Source organism: Hyla sarda, chromosome 7, assembly GCF_029499605.1.
Source record: "Hyla sarda isolate aHylSar1 chromosome 7, aHylSar1.hap1, whole genome shotgun sequence".
NCBI classification, from domain to species: Eukaryota; Metazoa; Chordata; class Amphibia; order Anura; family Hylidae; genus Hyla; species Hyla sarda.
The window spans coordinates 119,214,433-119,232,785 of NC_079195.1; the positions used below are offsets into that span (position 1 = coordinate 119,214,433).

Below are 18,353 nucleotides of genomic sequence, written 5' to 3' on the forward strand. Positions count from 1 at the left end.
GAATGTTGATGTGTAGTTTTATAACCTTATGCTAAATCTTCAAAAAGTTTAATGTTTGTTTTTGATATTTGTTCTATAGGAAGAACAGATGAAAACACATGAATCTAAATTCAAGAGTATGTCATCAAGCTTAATAGAACATCGCACGACTCCTCCAGATAAGAAGATTAAAGGGAAAGAGGTAGACGAATTTAAGCAGAAGGAAGACTATCTAGAATTTGAGGTATATTGCCTATATTTTTCTAGTATATAAATCTTTAAGAAGTCTTTCAGTTAATGGGGAGATTTATCAAAACATGTGAAGAGGAGAAGGCCTCTGAAAAATGAAAGAAGCAATCCGATTGGTTGCTATGGGCAACTGCACCACTTTTTGTTCTCCCCCATAATCAATAGGAGTTGGTCCATTCTAAAGACTTCCCATAGGGGAGAGTAGCGATCCTTCTCACAGTTATATAACACATGATTAATAGACTAATGATAGCATTCACCATTGGTCCCTCGAGTACTGGATCTCCTCTATTCCATTTATGCCAGATTTATTACAAAACACTAACATGTCCTATTTGAATTGCTTATTGCCATTTAATATTCCCAGTTTAAAATGTATCCCAATTTAACTTTGCTTGTAAGTGAAGCATGGTGTCCCTCCTTTTCTGCAGCTTTAAAACAGCGAGAAAGCCTTTCAATGTTTGTCAAGTAGACGGCGGCGATGATTTTATTATCAGCTTTAATTATCACAGAGAAATTGTAAAATACTCTGGAGGGAAAGAAATTAAACTTAAATCCCACATCTTGATGCATGACATGCTTTGGAAACATTTGCAACTCATTTACATGATCTAAAAATAGACTGATGTTACCTGCTGACACTTAAGGGTATGGTTCATTAGAGGTATGGCTTTTCCTTAAGATCATTTTATTATCATATGGACAAAAAGGAAAACTTGAAACGTGATTGAAATAAAAGTATCACTATACATCTTAAATCTAAAGAAAAGAGCAATTATGAGAAATTATAGGAGGGATAGGAGGTGTTCTCAAAACCAAGATACTTGAGGGATTCTGGACGTTCTGTTGGCGATCTACTGGGTGACACTGCAGTCAGAATACTCCAAGTCTGAATGGTTATTTACAAACTATTGTGTTTATCTGCAATGGAGATGAGATAGACTTAGTGACACTTTATAAGGCTCTTTCATGTTTTTGGAGCAGTCAAAAATCAGATACTATGGCACCAACTTATCTTGACATTAAACATAAAGGGTAAGGGTATGTTCACATGGGCACAAAAGTGTGTGTGTGAAGTGCTGCACCAAAGCTCTCTCTCTCTCTCTGCCGCCGTCAGCGCAGAGAGGGAAACCTTGAGGCAGGGCATGACTTCTTTTTAGGATGTTTTCCCTTGATTGCATTGAAGTCAATCGGCATTTTGTCAGGGTCGAAAACAGAGCATTTAATCTCTCCCGTATCCTAATTTAAAATTCAGCTTTGTATTTAATCAGTCATGATCTTTACATACAATGCATTTGGAATGTATTCAGACCCTTTCACTTTTTTCACATTTTGTTAGGTTGATTTGATATTTTATTTTAGCACATTATATTGCACTTAAAGGGGTACTCCGGTGAAAAACTTTTTATTTTTAAATCAACTGATGCCAGAAAGTTAAACAGATTTGTAAATTACTTCTATTAAAAAATCTTAATCCTTCCAGTACTTATTAGCTGCTGAATACTACAGAGGAAATGATTTTCTTTTTTGAACACAGTGCTCTCTGCTGACATCATGACCACAGTGCTCTCTGCTGACATCTCTGTCCATTTTAGGAACTGTCCAGAGCAGCATATGTTTTCTATGGGGATTTTCTCCTACTCTGGACAGTTCTTAAAATGGACAGAGGTGTCAGCAGAGAGCTCTGTGTTCCAAAAAGAAAAGAATTTCCTCTGTAGTATTCAGCAGCTAATAAGTACTGGAAGGATTCATATTTTTTAATAGAAGTAATTTACAAATCTGTTTAACTTTCTGGCACTTGTTGATTAAAAAAAAAAGTTTTCCACCGGAGTACTCCTTTAATACCCAAACTTTTGCAAATATATTAAAAATAAAAATTTTGCCTGAACATTAAATTGATTGGACAGGATACACCCCTGTCTATGTAAGGTCGCACAGCTGACAATGTGTATCCAATAAAAAACCAAGCCATGGAAAGGAAAGAACTGCCTGTAGAGCTCAGAGACCAGATTGCGTGGAGAAACAGAGCGGAAGAAGAGTATAAAAATTTCTGGTGCACTGAAAGCTCCCAAAAGCACATTGGCCTCCATAGTTCTTAAATGGAAAAAGGTTGGGACAACCAGGACTTTTCCTAGAGCTGGCTGCCCCATCAAACTAAGTAATCAGGGTTTTTTTCTTCTTCTTTTTTTCAGTCTGCAACAGAAAAAAAATGTGAAAAAAAATTAAATAGAATAGACTGTATAAACCAACATGGCATCACATTTGATCTGTTTAATTAATGAGTTCATGCTGTGCCTTGTGTCCACATTTTTTAAACTGAAAAGTGGAAAACATTATACATTATGCATTCTGCTGGGGGCTGCAAAGAGATTGTGGGGGCCCTGCGATCAGACATCTTATCTCTTATCCTTTGGATAGGGAATAAGATGTCTAATGCCAAAATACCCCTTTAATAAGTCCTATGTCCCCCATATTCAAGGTTTAGAATGAGGAACTAAAACTGTTCTAAATGTACTATTTGCATAGCCATTGTAGGTAATGATGGGTAACTTTTTAGGAGGAGGGATGCCTGGCAGGAAACAACCTCCTTATCTGTGTAGAAAGATACACATTCTTCTCTGGCATACATTTATGATTAAATTATTTATAGTTAAAGTGGAATAGTATGACTTAAAAATGCTGCTCTAATAAATACTGTTGCTTTAATAGCAGAAAGCAAAGAACATCACGTCTGATGTCAAAGGAACTTCATAGTGAGGAGTTGATGTAGATATACATAAAAAATACAAATAATAATAATAAAATATATATATATATATTTTATATGAATTTATGAATTCTTTTTTCCTTTTGTTTTGGTAGAAATCCCGTTATGGCACTTATGCCATGCTTTTAAGAGCCAAATTGAAAGGGGGCACAGAAGATTTAGAAGCTTTCGAAAACAGCTTATTTGACTCTGCAGAAAATGATGAAGATGGACTCAAAAAGTCACGTTCCAGTCCTTCTCTAAATCTGGACCCTCCTGTTTCATCCACCAAAGCAAAATGCCACGGGTCTACGCGAGGCAGCTGTAGAACAACTCACAACAGCAATAGGCAAAAGTCCTGAACGGTCTGCTAGGTCTAATCTTGGTTGATGGAAGAAAGAAATAAGGCCCCTCGTTTCTTTATACGTGGTATGTTGGATTCCAAGCTGATACCAATAAGTATTGCATGATTTAATACTTTTTGCTGGTACGTGCTTTGAAAGGTTCAGACCTTGAAGGGCTTTGGAAAACAGAAGTTGGAGTCCCAAAATGGATGACATGCTGCACAAGCACTGCCCAGTCTTACATGTATTGTGCGAGAGGAGAGAACAACATGTAAATGAAGGCTTTTCAATGTGTAGTTCTGTATGTCCTACTCTTTCTTTTATATTTAAGCCATTCAGATCCAGCAGGACCATATTTTAAAATTTTAATAGCGGGAACTTACCAAAAAGCAAGCAAAAATGATTCTGATAGCGTTTCCTTGCATATCTATACAAACGTCTTCATGGAAACACAGCACATAAACTTTGTTGTTGAAATTTTTTTTATTGAGACAACGAAGAGATGAAAGCCTCCGGCTCTAAACACACAAAGGGCAATGTACATAATTTCTATTCGTTTTGTAATATGTATCACCTACTCAAGCTAAGGCGAGGAGATCAAACTAAGAAACAAGACTCATAAAGTAGAACTTGAATTCTATACGGTATTTGGCAAAATGGCTTCTACATTTTAAGATGGTGCCAATTCTTTACTGGACTCCTCCCTTTTTGTGACATATTTTTGCACTTTTACTACTTAACTGAATTTGATTGTCATGCTGATATTTTGTAGTATTAATGCTCCTTTTGAGGTTTGGGAATTGTTTCGTTTCATGGAAAAAGAAAAAAAAAATAACAATGAATGTCAGATTTCTTTATACAGTAATATTGTAAAGGGATGTTTACACTTAATGTAAAAAGGTAACAAAGACGCAACATTTTCTGCATGTGTCAGGAATGTCACACTGACTTTTTACCATAAGGCATTGGACCTGGACAGTCAGACTGGGATGAACCTGAAGATTACCAGCAGTCTACCATGACTTTTTGAAGTGACTATATCACAAGAGAATGCAGTTGTATGGGTAGGAGTTTGGAACAATTTGGGATCATATGAGAAACTATTATTGAAATTGTATGCTAAGCTTTTAAGCCATAATATATTATTCACAGTTCTTTGTAGGTTACAAACAGCAGTGCTAGACTGCTCAGATAGAGGGCAGCTCTAGAGGGCTCAGATTTGCATCACAGTCAACCATATTTAATTGGTAACATTGCTTGTCACCTACATTTCTGATTTTTTATCTAAACTTTCCTACCTAATATGTCTTTATGTAATACATTATTCCTGTGGCCAAAAAAAAAAAAAACGATATGAAAAACACTGTTAAACATACACAGAAAATTACATAAAAGCCCGTAAAGTCCCTTGTCCCAGCTTCATACATCCAGTTGTAGAAAAGCTCTGAGGTCAAGCTGGAAAACAATGTGCAGTAAATTTTAAGAGTAGAAGAATAAAAGCTTCATGGTTTGACTGTTAAGAGTAGAAGATTATAGAAAGTGCAACCACTTAAAGCAAAGCATATTCAGAAATTCATTGTAATTTTTTTGGAAGACACTCATACATAAAAGCCTTATTCATTTACCCAAACTACCTACATTTGGAAAAGGCTACTGTTACATTGATGGCTCTGATTTCCCTTTATCAATTCATTAGTTTAGATCCATTTAGTGCTATTGTTACAAGGGCATCATTCCAATACATACTATTTTATGAGGAATAATTTATCCTTCATGCAGTGAACAACATTTAATCTTCTAGAGCGAATTCCTCTCATCCAGACATCAAAGCGAATAATTCAGTTTTGTGAACGTCAAACTGCTCATTACCAGTAGAAATTTACTGAAATCCTAGCACTCGGGGCATGGAACGGCCGCTCTTTGGTCCTGTAATGACTGGCAGCCATTCATTAGGATCTGCTGCGGTTACTTATGGCATGTACTATTACTTTTGGGCTTGTATTATTTCCTCCTGTGTAGCGGGACATTTGTTTTGGCCAGTTTGATATTTTGGCTGTAGCGATAAAGGATGTATTGTTTGACAATCATTCACAGATCCAGTAAGAAGGCTTCTCTATCTGAATGATGTTTGGCTGCCTATATGCTTTGTTTAGCTATTGTTCTAGTTGTTGGGATAGGCTGAGTGTTTCCCCAGATAATGTGATGTCCTGGTGTTCTTTGTGGAATGACGAGACCTGGTTCTGAACACATCTTGCCAAGTTAACGAGGGAAAAACAGTGTTACAATGTATATTTGACTTTTTTATTTTGTTAAGTAAAATTAATTGATTTCCAAGCTAGTAACAGAAAACAACATACTTAAAGGAGTCAGTGACATCACTTAGTAGCAGAAACCTTCTAATAAAACACATTCCCTTATTTAAAAAAAATAAGGTACCATAATAAGTGCATTGTTGATTGGTATCGAGACTGCTTTATCAGGCAAGTTTACAATTCTGTAACTGGGCCAAGCTCTGTTATATATTGTAACATGTCTGTTTTCTGTATGTAAGTTCTGTGAATAGCCTCTATATAGTTCTTACGTCTATATAAATATAATTTAATATCTAAAGAGGCAAGATGTACTAGTAGTATAAAGTATGAGGGGGAGCATCGGATTTTTAGTGCAGCCTTCAATGATGACCCTAGTAAGGGAGCAGGGGATATTGAAAAGGGCTCCAGGTCTGAATTGCTTCCAGTGCTTAAAGGGGTACTCCACAGCTCAGCGTTTGGAACAAACTGTTCCGAATGCTGGGGCCGATGCCGGGAGCTTGTGACATCATAGTCCTGCCCCCTCATTCTGTCACGCCCCCTCCCATAGACTTGCATTGAGGGGGCGGGGTGTGACGTCAAAAGGGGGCAGGGCTATGACATCACAAGCTGCTGGCTCCAGCGTTCAGAACAGTTTGTTCCAAACGCTGAGCAGCAGAGTACCCCTTTAATTGATGCCTCTAATAACTTTTATATACAGTTGGTAAATGTTCACGTGGAACAAGGCCCTATGGGTTCACTTTAATTCACAAAATACAGAATGTGAATAAATTTTACATGTCCCTAACCGATGCGGAGCAGAATTATGAGGGTATGACTGGATGAAATAGTGAACTTCCAGTCCAATCCATTCCCCATATTACCGCTATGAATTTTGTCACTATGCATTATGTGAATGGCCTTTTTTTTATACAGTTTTCTTATAAACCTTGGATCAAGTAACCAGTGGCTTAGTTGGTCATTGTCCTTCATTATTATACAGTTGACAGTCTTAATTTGCCACATTTACCAAATCAAACCACAGGTATAGTGACAAATGGCAAACTTAGCATATATTAAAACAGGTATTTGAAGGAAACTGCTGATATTGCATTATAAAGGTATTTGTGATACATTATTATTTGCATCTTTTACTATTGCAGTGTTTTATATGTCATTCTTTTACGTGTAAACTTGTCTAAGTAGGTGAAATGCGGTGAAAATGTAGATATCTGTATTGTGGGAGGTTAAGAAGGCAGGTGGTCTCGTAGCAGCAATAATTTCCATATTTGTTTTATTTTTCTTCAACTATTTGGGTTATTGATATTTACAGATCTTAGATACTGCAAGTGACTGTTCTCTATTTAATATCACTGTTTGATTTCAGCTTCATTGTGGAAATAACATGGGACACAAGCAGTTGTGGGAAAGGTCATGTTCTCCTGCAGCTGCTTCCCTCTACATAGATGGTGGTGAACTATATGGTCTCTAACAAATACATCTATACACAGGAATAAGAAATACAGAGATATAGTTACCCAGCAGCCTCCTCTGTAAGGTATTTGGGGACATGAAGTCACGGGACGCTTTTCAACTAAAGCATTTATCATGGGATTTGAGCAGTTGTAATGTGTGTTGAGCGCTTTTCCAGTTTGGAAGGCCATACCCCTTATTTATGATTGTTTTTGCGCTAGAAGTGGCATGACTTAAAGTATACAAATATATTTGTTGTATTTATCATCTGCTTAAAAATAATTTTGGCAAAAAAAAATTGTGTAGCTGTATCCCATTGCCTAGGTGGTGTAGGCCGTGGAAAGTTCATTAAAGCGTGTATTTTCCCCCGCTGTGAATCCTTTTAAAAATCAATGCAATTTATTATGTTCTGTGTGCTATTTCTTAAGTTAGATGCAGGAAAGCCACCAGAAAAACTGTGCAAAGAAATATTGTGCAAGTTTTCATGCAAATGATAAATCCCCACATTAGGTAGTTGCTGCAAATTTCATCCAAGCAAAATCGCTGGTACAATCCAATTACAATATTTGTCTTTCAATCATTAGATGCAGCATAAATCAGAATTAAATCCACAGCATTGGCTTCAGGTTTTATGCAGAAATCTGGCTGATTATCCCCAAACAATACACCCGACCGTAACCTTAGGGTGTTGTTTATCCAGGGTGCGGTTTTCACCATGATCAGGTATCAAATCTACAGTTGATATCAGTGATAAAATGTAGACTTCACATCCTATTAAAATGCTGGTCTTTTTTTTTTTTTTTTTAACATAGCATAAAACAGGTTTGACATTCTTCCCAATTGAAGCTTTTTCAGAAAAATACTGCAAAATGTGCCAAAAAGAAGCACTGCTCACTCTACCGTATACACAGTAAAGTAGAAAAGAGAAAATGCTGCAGGTCAACAGTTCCAAATTCACCAGTCCTATTGTCAGTGTCAGTGCTGCAGTCAGAATGTGAACACCACCCATACCTCTCAGCAGATGTATAGTAATCCTTCCTTGCCTTCGTGTTATGGCCATTGACCTTGTGACTTAGCGTGCAGTATCTGCTTCTCCATCTTACTTTCTGCAGAACATTTCAGTGTGTAGTGTATGTATGGGTGTGTGAGTGTGTACAGATTGAAGGTGCTAGTGCATGTATAAGCCTAGGTGTGCACCCTAAAGCACAAACTCATGCCGCACACGTGCATGCGTGCGTGTGTGTGTGTATATATATATATATATATATATAGTTGCCCCACATTAGGTGCAATATAGTTCCCCCACAGTGTATGGCTGGAGGCTGTACGTCTGTGTACTGCCCCACTTCAGTGTTCCAACCACCGATCCTCCGATCAGGGGTCACGATCTACTGCTATGGCCTATAGACCATAGCAGTAGGTCCCGGGACTGGAGGAGCGGTGGTCGGAACACTGAAGATGACTTACCATGCCGGCCGGTGTGCATCCTCCTCGTTGATGCTCCGTTCCTCTATTGCTATGGCCGCATGCATGGGACGTCAGTGACGTCCCTGGGTGCCCTACCTCCTGGTGACCCCTGCTTTTCAAAAGTTAACGCGGGGACCGCCGCAGAAAGGTAACTGAGACATCCCTGTGTCCCAAAAAGATCTTTCGGGACACAGGGATGTCCAGAATGTGACGGGGGGCCCCCTGCGGGCTGCTCAGGGGCGGCCGCTGATCCCCCCCCCCTGTGCTTGATTAGGGTGTGCCCAGGCACACCTCGTGCGCACGCCTATGAGTGTGAGCAAGTATCTGTAGCATGGTATCCATATTAGGACATCATCAGGCGCCAAATAGCCATCATTCCTCATCCTCAACATCCGTCCTCCATCAGAGTAATCTCGCCTCCTTCATCATACATCATGTTAACCTCTGTCATCCCTCAACCAAATCTCTCTCCTCCTTCAGACATAAACAGAATCCTCCCACAATATTACACCCTTAGCTTAACCTCCCTCATCCCTCAAACAAACCTCAGTCATACCTCAGACAAACCTCTGTCACACCTCAGACAAACCTCCCTCAGCTCTCAGACAAACCTCTGTCATGCCTCAGACGTCAGCCGAACAGCTTTTAAAGTTTTCCAGCCTCCCTACACTAACTGGGTAGCGGAGGAAAGCAGCGCATGCGCTCTGAGCAGTACGGACAACTGCGCATGTGCAGGGCTATGCTAGAGCAACACTCCTAACGCTGCCTACTTTAGCTCTACGCTGTCAGCGGAGTGCTGCGCATGCACTCTGTTTTCTACAACTCGAGGAAAACTTTACATCAACGGCTGTTCGGCTGACGTCTGAGGCATGACTGAGGTTTGGCTGAGAGCTGAGGGAGGTTTGTCTGAGATATGACAATGGTTTGTCTGAGGTGTGACGGTGGTTTGTCTGAGGTGTGACGGTGGTTTGTCTGAGGTATGATGTGATTTGAGGTGTGATGGAGGTTTGTCTGAGGGATGAGGGAGGTTAAGCTGAGGGTGTAAGAATGTGGGAGGATTTGGTTTATGTCTGAAAGAGGAGAGATTTGGCTGAGGAGGAGGATTACTCTGATGCAGGATGGATTTTGAGGATGAGGCAGGAGGAATTATGGCTATTTGGCTGACGTTTGATGATGTCCTAATATGGACACTGTACTGTAGTATATGCAGATGTTTCTTGAGTGTGTATAGTAATAACTGTGAACTTTATGCCTGTGTGTAGTATTGACATCTTGACGATTGTGCGCAGGCTTGCAGACTGTGTGGAGTGTGTGTGTTTGCATGTAGAGTATATATAGATGCAGACTGTTTTGCACTGGCTGTCACAATAGTTCCCACTTATTTAATACTTTTGGCTTGTGAGATGATATGGGTATTGTCAATGCAACATGAGTTACTGTACATTAAATAACTATAAGTAATCTTTAGAAGTTAGGGCACATTTTGAAGTTTGTCTTGAGCCCCAAAACTGTATGTTCTGCCTTGGGCTTAGATGGGCAGTAGGTGCAGGAAGCCAGAGAGCACTTCAGCCCTATCAAATGTCTATCATATGTCTCTTGTAAGCTCCATGTTTACAAGGAGGTTATTTATGTATGTAAAGATGTATTGTAATTCAACTAAGAGCCACAGTTGTTTAAGGCCACTCATAATGAGGCTCATTTGTCATTGCTTTAATGACACCAAAGAACTAGCTTACTATAGTAGCTAGTAGACGTCCAATAAGTTGCCCTGGTTGTAAACTGTAGTAGAATTGGTATTTGTAAGCATGGAACCTGTCATGATGGAAAACTGAAATATGGATTAATGTAACCTTTGGCCTCAGAAAGTGGCATTACTGGCAACAGGGGCACAAGCTTAAGTCTCTTGGCACCAACAATCACTCAATTGCTTTGGCCATCTCTGCCAGTACTCCAGATATCTGCTAACACCCCTAAATTAAAGTTTTCACCTCGAGTGGCTAAACTTTTATGAAGCATCTGATGTCTCCTTATAAATGAAGCATAACTACAGTTACGTAGTCAGAGAATATTGATAAAAACAAAACTCATAAGTTTGTTACAATGTGTTGACTGATGTAATGTCAAACACAAGATATGCAGTGAGTATGAATATATATATTCAAACCCTGAACATATGGGTAATACTGAATTTCATTACGGTTCTGTTTACTATACTTGCAAATGTGAGGTTCTTAGTGCACGTTTTTATCATACTGCATCCGCCATGAAAAGGCGACCTCATACAAACAGATTCACCTTTCACAAGTCTAGGCCTCCACAATGAACTCAGGAACCCCCAAATGTACAATGCAAAATAAATGTTAAGGAACATGCTGTGACACATTCAAAAGCAAACAAACGCAAAAGCATTCTATAAGTGCTAAGACTGTGAAAACATCTGTAAATGCAAGGTACATTAAGCAATGTATTAATTAGGAGAACCAATGGGAATTCATGGCATTGATGGTGGGTATAACCCATGCAAGTCTTGTACCCACGGCTCACAGGAATCTCTTTGTGGTTGTTTAATATGTCATTCTTAACCACTATCATATTTTATAATGTGTGGTCTGTAGGAATAAATCATCCAATGTAGGCAGAACGTGTTTATTCTGTTGACATGTGGCCATTGTGATATGAAAGATGGAAATAGATGTAAAGTATGTAGAGTTTATTGTCTAGAGGCTGAGGGAGGGAAGATATATAGTTTACATTTAAAAAGCTTATTGATAGTGTATGTATCTCTGTGTGTTCACCAAGACAAAAATCGATAAACATGATCATTGTAAAGTAACTATTAAAAAAGAGAAATAAAATACAAAACAGGTTGGCATTTAGTTGTAAGGAAGTTATGGGCTGAGAAGTTCCAAGTCAGGGTATCTTTGCTATTACAATTCTTTATCACAATTTGAGTACTCACTAGTCTTTATATTATCATACAGGAAAACTACCAGTGACCAGGTCAGGTGACAGAGCAGTTGTCTAGAGTCAGGACTAAGGCCTAGCTCTCTGTAATAGGCTTCCACAGTCCTTGTAAGACCAGACCGCTTGCCAGAAGAAAGTTTTCCTGTAAGAATTTGGTCTAAAGGCTTCCCGTTGGCTTCAGTGTAAGAGCAGAATGAAACAGCAATGTTCACGTATTGGAATGCCTGTGATTCTGCTCAGATTCTATTCTGCTCAACTGGATCCTCAAAACTGAAAAAAATCGGCAGAATTTATGCAGAATTTGGGATGGAATTCAGAGTCCCTACAAGACTCTGCTGTGGAATTCAGCAAAATCTGTTGACAGGTTCAATTCCTTAGCAAAATCTGGAATTTCTGCAGTGGAAATTCCACCGTGTGAATGGGACAGTGGAAATTCAATTCACTAGAAATGTTAAAATCATGTAGCAGAAGCTGGATTTTTCTGCTGGATTCCGCATGGAAATTCCACTGTGTGAACATAGCAGGAGAGAAAATCCCCAAATATCTGCATTATAGGCTGAGTACACCATATGGCTGCTTTGTGATAATTGCTGTAGTCCAGTAAGTGACTGGTCACTGGTATACAACTGTGCCTAAGGGAGTCCCTTCTACCTCATAAGAAGACACAAGTATATAAAAGAGCAAATATCAGTGAGGGGCCGTGTTACAGATTGTTAATTGGGGCCCAGGAATTTCTAGTTGTGCGGGTAGATGTGATCTAACTGGACAGAGAGTGTAATATTGTATAGGGAAATGCCCTGAAGTATAAAGAATAGGGATATAAGATAAAAGAGAATGAACATGGATACAACTAGAGTAGGCACATAATATCCCTTATAAACCTTCAGGGGGAGATTTATCAATACTTGTCTCTGTAAAGCCACTTCACAGACTTTTGTTTGTTTTTTTGCTGTTTTTGGCTTATGTTCACCAAATATTTAAATCAGCACACAGACTTTGATGAATTTTGCACAAATATAAAATCCCCTCAGAACTTGCTGTACTTGGTCATTTTTCTAATGCAAGGCTGAGGTGGTGTGAATTAGCATTTTCTTAAATGTTTGGGCATTACTTTTGCACCTTTTTAAAAAAGACGCAGTTAATCAATCTTGTCCACTGCATAATCAAAAATGAAGCACCGCATTTCACTCACTTTTATCTACTTTGCTATTTCAAAATAGCCAACTTTAACTATTTTCTTAAATTGCACACAATTTTGAGCCAAATCTCAGCAAATAAAATGTCAGTAATGCGTTGATAAATCTCCCCGTCACCAAATATATATATATATATATATATATATATATATATATATATATATATATATATGTGTACACACACACACACAGGGATTTTTATTAATTCCAAATCTTTTGGCTTATACACTATCTCTGTGTGTGTTTAGCATTATTTAGCATTACGCACAGTCTTAGACTCCATTACAGATTCTGCTCCGTATTACTGCAGCCATTAACAGTCGCATGAACACTAGTCGTACAGTCTGTCTCGGAGACACTATTACCTCTCAGGTTGCCAAGCAACAGCACAACACTCAGCCGAATACTGCACTCCATCAGCAAGAAGAAAGCATGCTAAAAAAAAAAAATCACAGTTTTTTTTCCAAATTCAGTCATTCGTTATGTTTCTATGAGAATTATCTTGCGTTCTCACAAGCAGAGTAATGGCTTCAATAGAAAAGTCGGAAAGAAATTCATATTCATTCATCATTGGCTGCAAAAAGGTGCTAACAATGAAGACGTACAGGAGCAAACCAAAAATCTGTATTGTGCTTCTTATGCTCACTCTCCCAGACTTAGACAATATATTAAGGGCATGCTCACAAGTAGCGTACAGGATGCAGATTTCATGCAAGGAAATATATAACAAGTTTTAAGATTCACTTTATTCTTTCTAGGACACCGCAATGACTTCTTCAACATAAGATCCACAGCATTGGGTGCAAAGGTGTTATTTCAAGTGAAAATATTAGTGGCAAGTTCATTGTTCATGTCACAACAGTGCACTCACATGTCATCACATAAGCCCCATTGTGCTTAAACAGCACTCACATAGTACTGTATTACAGTATTTTGCTATGAACAAGAGTTTGTTCAGTCATTTGTAACCAGTGGATAGGTGGTCATCTGTTTTTACTGGAATATCCCTTTAAGTTGTGGTGTTTTTTTTTTTTTTTTTTTCTGTGGCTCGATATCCCCCTCTTTAAAATCAGACACCTAGGACATTTCTGGGGGAGAAAAGCGGAATCTCCAATGAATATATATTAGGCTAAGAAATAGTTTGAGACCTTTGCTGACAATTGGATGGCTTTGGCATGGTCTGCCTGGTCGGTTAACTGTTTACAGTCATACTACCCCCTCTGCATACAGATGACAGTGTTCTAGTGGTTAAGAACAATCTCCAAATACAATAATGTGTATGGTTTACATATGAAAATAAATATTCTATTATTTATAATTATAAAAACTGCTTGACACTTGATTTCCAATGCAGACACAAGTTACATTTTGCCATAGACCAAGTGTGTAAGAAACCTTTACCTTCTCTTATCTTCCTTTTCTTGCCTGATCATAATCTTAGTTGATCGTATGCATTGCAGTCAGTATACGTTATACAGATTTCTCAGCACATACTATATATCACGTCAGTCCAGGGAGGTTTGCGCAAATATCGTTCAATATATATTGTGACACAACTTGGGCTTTTTTAAACATTGTCTCTTTTTTACCTTTACGCTCATTGCTTAGCTTTTTGTGAGCATGATTTTTTTCCATTTCTCCTTGTGCTATCAGATGTCATATTTGTCCTATAGCATCAAAACATTAAATGGGATTGTAGTTTCCGTGTGCTCCAGTCTTCTAGTCATTGCTTATTTAAGGAGGAAGCGGGGAACAGCAAAGAATTACCCCTGCAACTCGAGAAGTCAGACAGCTAGAGATTGGCTGCTTAGGTTTTCCTCAAAGATGGCGTCTTCTGCATCTCTGATTATTTCTGAACATGCTACATAGAAAACATTGAAAGATTGTATTTCCCTTCTGTAATGATTGCAAGTCATGCACCGAGATATGCCAAACTGTTTTATGCGTAAATGGTCTGTGTTCAGTTTTATTTTTCATACATTCATTGAATTAAAATGATTCTTATCAGGTCATGTGTAGTGGTACTTATTTACACTAGGAATGTCTTGAATTGTGTATAAAATGCACTATGCGATTCTGGTTCATATTTTGCATTTTGTTGCAGTTTTTGCATGTATTTTTTTCCCCCCCAAAACCAAAATCAAACCAAAGTCCTCAACATATACCAGCATTTCAGCCATCACTGAATCCACTTAAATGTACATTACACACACCAGAAGGAAAAAAAAATGTCTATGTATTCCTACTGTAACTGCTAAAAAAAAATGTGCTGTGGGTTTTATAAAGGTAACTTTTACAAATTTTATGTTGTTAAAAAAACAAGTTACAACATTCTGTAAAAGTTTTTGTAAAAAATGGTTGGGGATCACTGCCCTATAGTACACGGCTCAAAAAATAAATAAAGGGAACACTAAGATAACACATCCTAGATCTGAATGAATGAACTAATCGTATGAAATACTTTCGTTTTACACAGTTGAATGTGTTGACAACAAAATCACACAAAAATTATCAATGGAAATCAAATTTATCAACACATGGAGGTCTGAATATGGAGTCACACTCAAAATCAAAGTGGAAAACCACACTACAGGCTCATCCAACTTTGATGTAATGTCCTTAAAACAAGTCAAAATGAGGCTCAGTTGTGTGTGTGTGGCCTCCATGTGCCCGTCTGACCTTCTTACAACGCCTGGGCATGCTACTGATGAGGTGGTGTGTGGCTTCCACCTGCCCGTATGACCTCCCTACAACGCCTGGGCATGCTCCTGATGAGGTGGTGGATGGTCTCCTGAGGGATGTCCTCCCAGACCTGGACTAAAGCATCCGCCAACTCCTGGACAGTCTGTGGCGTTGGTGGATGGAGCGAGACAGGATGTCCCAGATGTGCTCAATTGGATTCAGGCCTGGGGAATGGGCGGCACAGTCCATAGCATCAATGCCTTCCTCTTGCAGGAACTGCTGACACACTCCAGTCACATGAGGTCTAGCATTGTCTTGCATTAGAAGGAACCCAGGGCCAGTGCTCTGGAAACTATGCTGACAGACACAGCAAACCTTCTTGCCACAGCTTGCACTGATGTGCCATCCTGGATGAGCTGCACTACCTGAGTCACTTGTGTGGGATGTAGACTCAGGCTCATGCTACCACTAGAGTGAAAGCACCACCAGCTTTCAAAAGTGACCAAAACATCAGCCAGGAAGTATAGGAACTGAGAAGTGGTCTGTGGTCACCACCTGCAGAACCACTCCTTTATTGGGGGTGTCTTGCTAATTGCGTGTCTGTTCCATTTGCACAGCAGCATGTGAAATTAATTGTCAATCAGTGTTGCTTCCTGAGTGGACAGTGTGATCTCCCAGAAGTGTGATTGACTTGGAGTTACATTGTGTTGTTTAAGTGTTCCCTTTATTTTTTTGAGCAGTGTATATGGAACCTGGTTTGACCTCATGTAGAGTTTAGTAAAAGTCTCCTAAGGAAAAGTTCTGTCACAAGACACTGATAAATATGTGGTATCAGACTGTCTTAAAGCGAAAGCCAAGAGCTGCTGTCCTGCCAAATTTGTGCAAAAAGACACAGCTCGCACTGAGTGGTACAGTTGCCAAGGCAACCATACGACGTCACTTGCGAGTTCCATGCATGAGCCCTTTTTTGATAAACAAGCCAAGACAAGTGCACTAAACGTTCTGGGTGATTTACAGTTGTCTTGGCACTTGTACCACCCAACGTGAGCTCCATCTCTTTGCAGAGATCTGTGCAGAACAGGTAGGAGAACAGCCCTACACTTACACTTTAAGTAACCTCTGTTAGATACCCCCGCACTCCAGAGCTTGTGATAACCTCCATATACAAAATCTAGACAAACTTATCTATGAAACAAAAACATGTTCCACATAGAAAATATATTTATTTGTAGTAAAAACAAACCTTTAAATAACAGCAATAAGAGTGAACAAAGTAGAGTTTAGAACAGTGGTCTCCTACCTGTGGCTCTCAGCTGGAATGCCTTGTCTTTGCTTGGCAGGGCATGCTGGGAGTTGTAGTATCACAACTGCTAGAGCCCCTGGAGCCCGTAGGTTTAAAAGGTAATGTGAACTAGTGCACAGGGACATGGGGGGAGGGGGGAGATTTACCAAAACCTGTGTAGAGAAAAAGTTGCCCAGTTGCCCATAGCAACCAATCAGATCATTTCTTTCATTTTTCAGAGGCCCATTTAAAAATTAAAGAAGTGATCTGATTGGTTGTTATGGGCAACTCAGCAACTTTTCTTCTGCACAGGTTTTGGTAAATCTTCCCCATGATCTGTTGTTTACAGAAGTTTAGCTATTTATCCATTAAGTAATATATTTTGTATTTATTTAATTGTTTTTAAAGGGGTTATCCCATGAATCATTTTCATTCCAAAAATCTTGACATTCTGGTAACCACAGTTTGTATTTTTTTGCTACAAACGCTGCAAAAGACTGCACTTTTTATCATCTCTTGCCTTCGTGTGTCCTGCTTGGTGCTGCACAGACGGGCTCTGGCAAGAACTAGTTTACTCCAGATGAATTAGAAGCTGCCAGAAGAAAAGAGGTCGACTCCGCTATGCTGCCATTTACCTGCAGAGGCTTAGCTTTTTGCTTGTCTAGAAGAAGCAATTCATATTTGTTGCTCTGCAGTGGTTATACACTGGCTGTGAGTGACTGAGCATGTGTGTCCGCCAGCCCTCCGCTCATGACATGGACAGCAGGTGGCACCAGGTAAATGTCATCAGTAGAAAATGTATTAATAAGGTGTCACTTTATTTAAATACAGTATTCTTCATGGGATAACCCCTGAAATTCTCGATTTACATACTTTCATTCACTTGATCAATGTCCAAAGGAAAGGCTTCAATATATACTTTATATATATATTTCATGTTCTCAGTCTTGGTTGTGGTTTCTTCATCATTCACTGCACTTCTGAATGTGACCACATAAACATCATGGATTTGTAAGCAAAGGCAGGAGAGGATCCATCAGAATCATTTTAGTTTGTGATTTTTTTGATGTATTCTAAATTATAGCCAACTGGGAAAAATAATCCATGGTTTGTCCAATTAGCCAACAAGTTATTATTAGGTCTCCCATAGCGAAGAGTTTATCCATATCAGGTCGCAGTTTTACTGTCCACTGGCTGGTTCTGTCCGTGGTGCTAGTTCCTGTGTTGGTGACAACCGTGAAGATCCTGTAGGGGAAGGTTTCTGAGGTTCACAAGCTGTAGAATGGTCACTGCCCACAGACTGGCTTCCATAGGCACTGTCAACCTTCACCTCTGTAAATACAAAAACATCTACAGTCACCACTAAATTTGTATCTTGTGTTCAGTTGACAAGGATGGACACTCATGAATATGGTGGTTACAATAAATGCTTGTTCAACCCACAAGAAACTTAACTGGTGACCAGAAGTTTTACAGGTTCTATCACAATGTTTATTATAGTGTCCTTCACTTTACTGCTCACTAAGTGTTGATACTACATTAAAATCTGGCCCCCCCAATGATGTCAGCATTGAGATCCATTTCACAGGAAAGGCGCAGTAGTACATTGTTCTGACTTTTAAGATTGTCTGAAAATCACATTCAGTTATTAATTTATTAAAGGGAATGTCCAAAGAATGATCT

At 39.0% G+C, this 18,353-nt stretch overlaps 2 protein-coding genes across 4 annotated transcripts in view; one reads left to right on the forward strand and one right to left on the reverse strand.

The window, feature by feature from the left end:
* The window catches only part of PSD (pleckstrin and Sec7 domain containing), a 612,742-nt gene extending 601,787 nt beyond the window's left edge, over positions 1-10,955 (forward strand). For all 3 annotated transcript variants that reach the window (XM_056530561.1, XM_056530562.1, XM_056530564.1), the window contains 2 exons: positions 80-223; positions 3,091-10,955. In XM_056530561.1, the coding sequence (XP_056386536.1) occupies positions 80-223; positions 3,091-3,336 (390 nt within the window). In that variant the 3' untranslated portion in view covers positions 3,337-10,955. The remainder of the gene's footprint in view (positions 1-79; positions 224-3,090) is intronic.
* A 2,741-nt stretch (positions 10,956-13,696) lies between these two features.
* NFKB2 (nuclear factor kappa B subunit 2) overlaps positions 13,697-18,353 on the reverse strand; it is an 84,199-nt gene continuing 79,542 nt past the window's right edge. Inside the window, exon 22 of the mRNA XM_056530565.1 lies at positions 13,697-18,002. Coding sequence (XP_056386540.1) covers positions 17,851-18,002 — 152 coding nt within the window. The 3' untranslated portion in view covers positions 13,697-17,850. The remainder of the gene's footprint in view (positions 18,003-18,353) is intronic.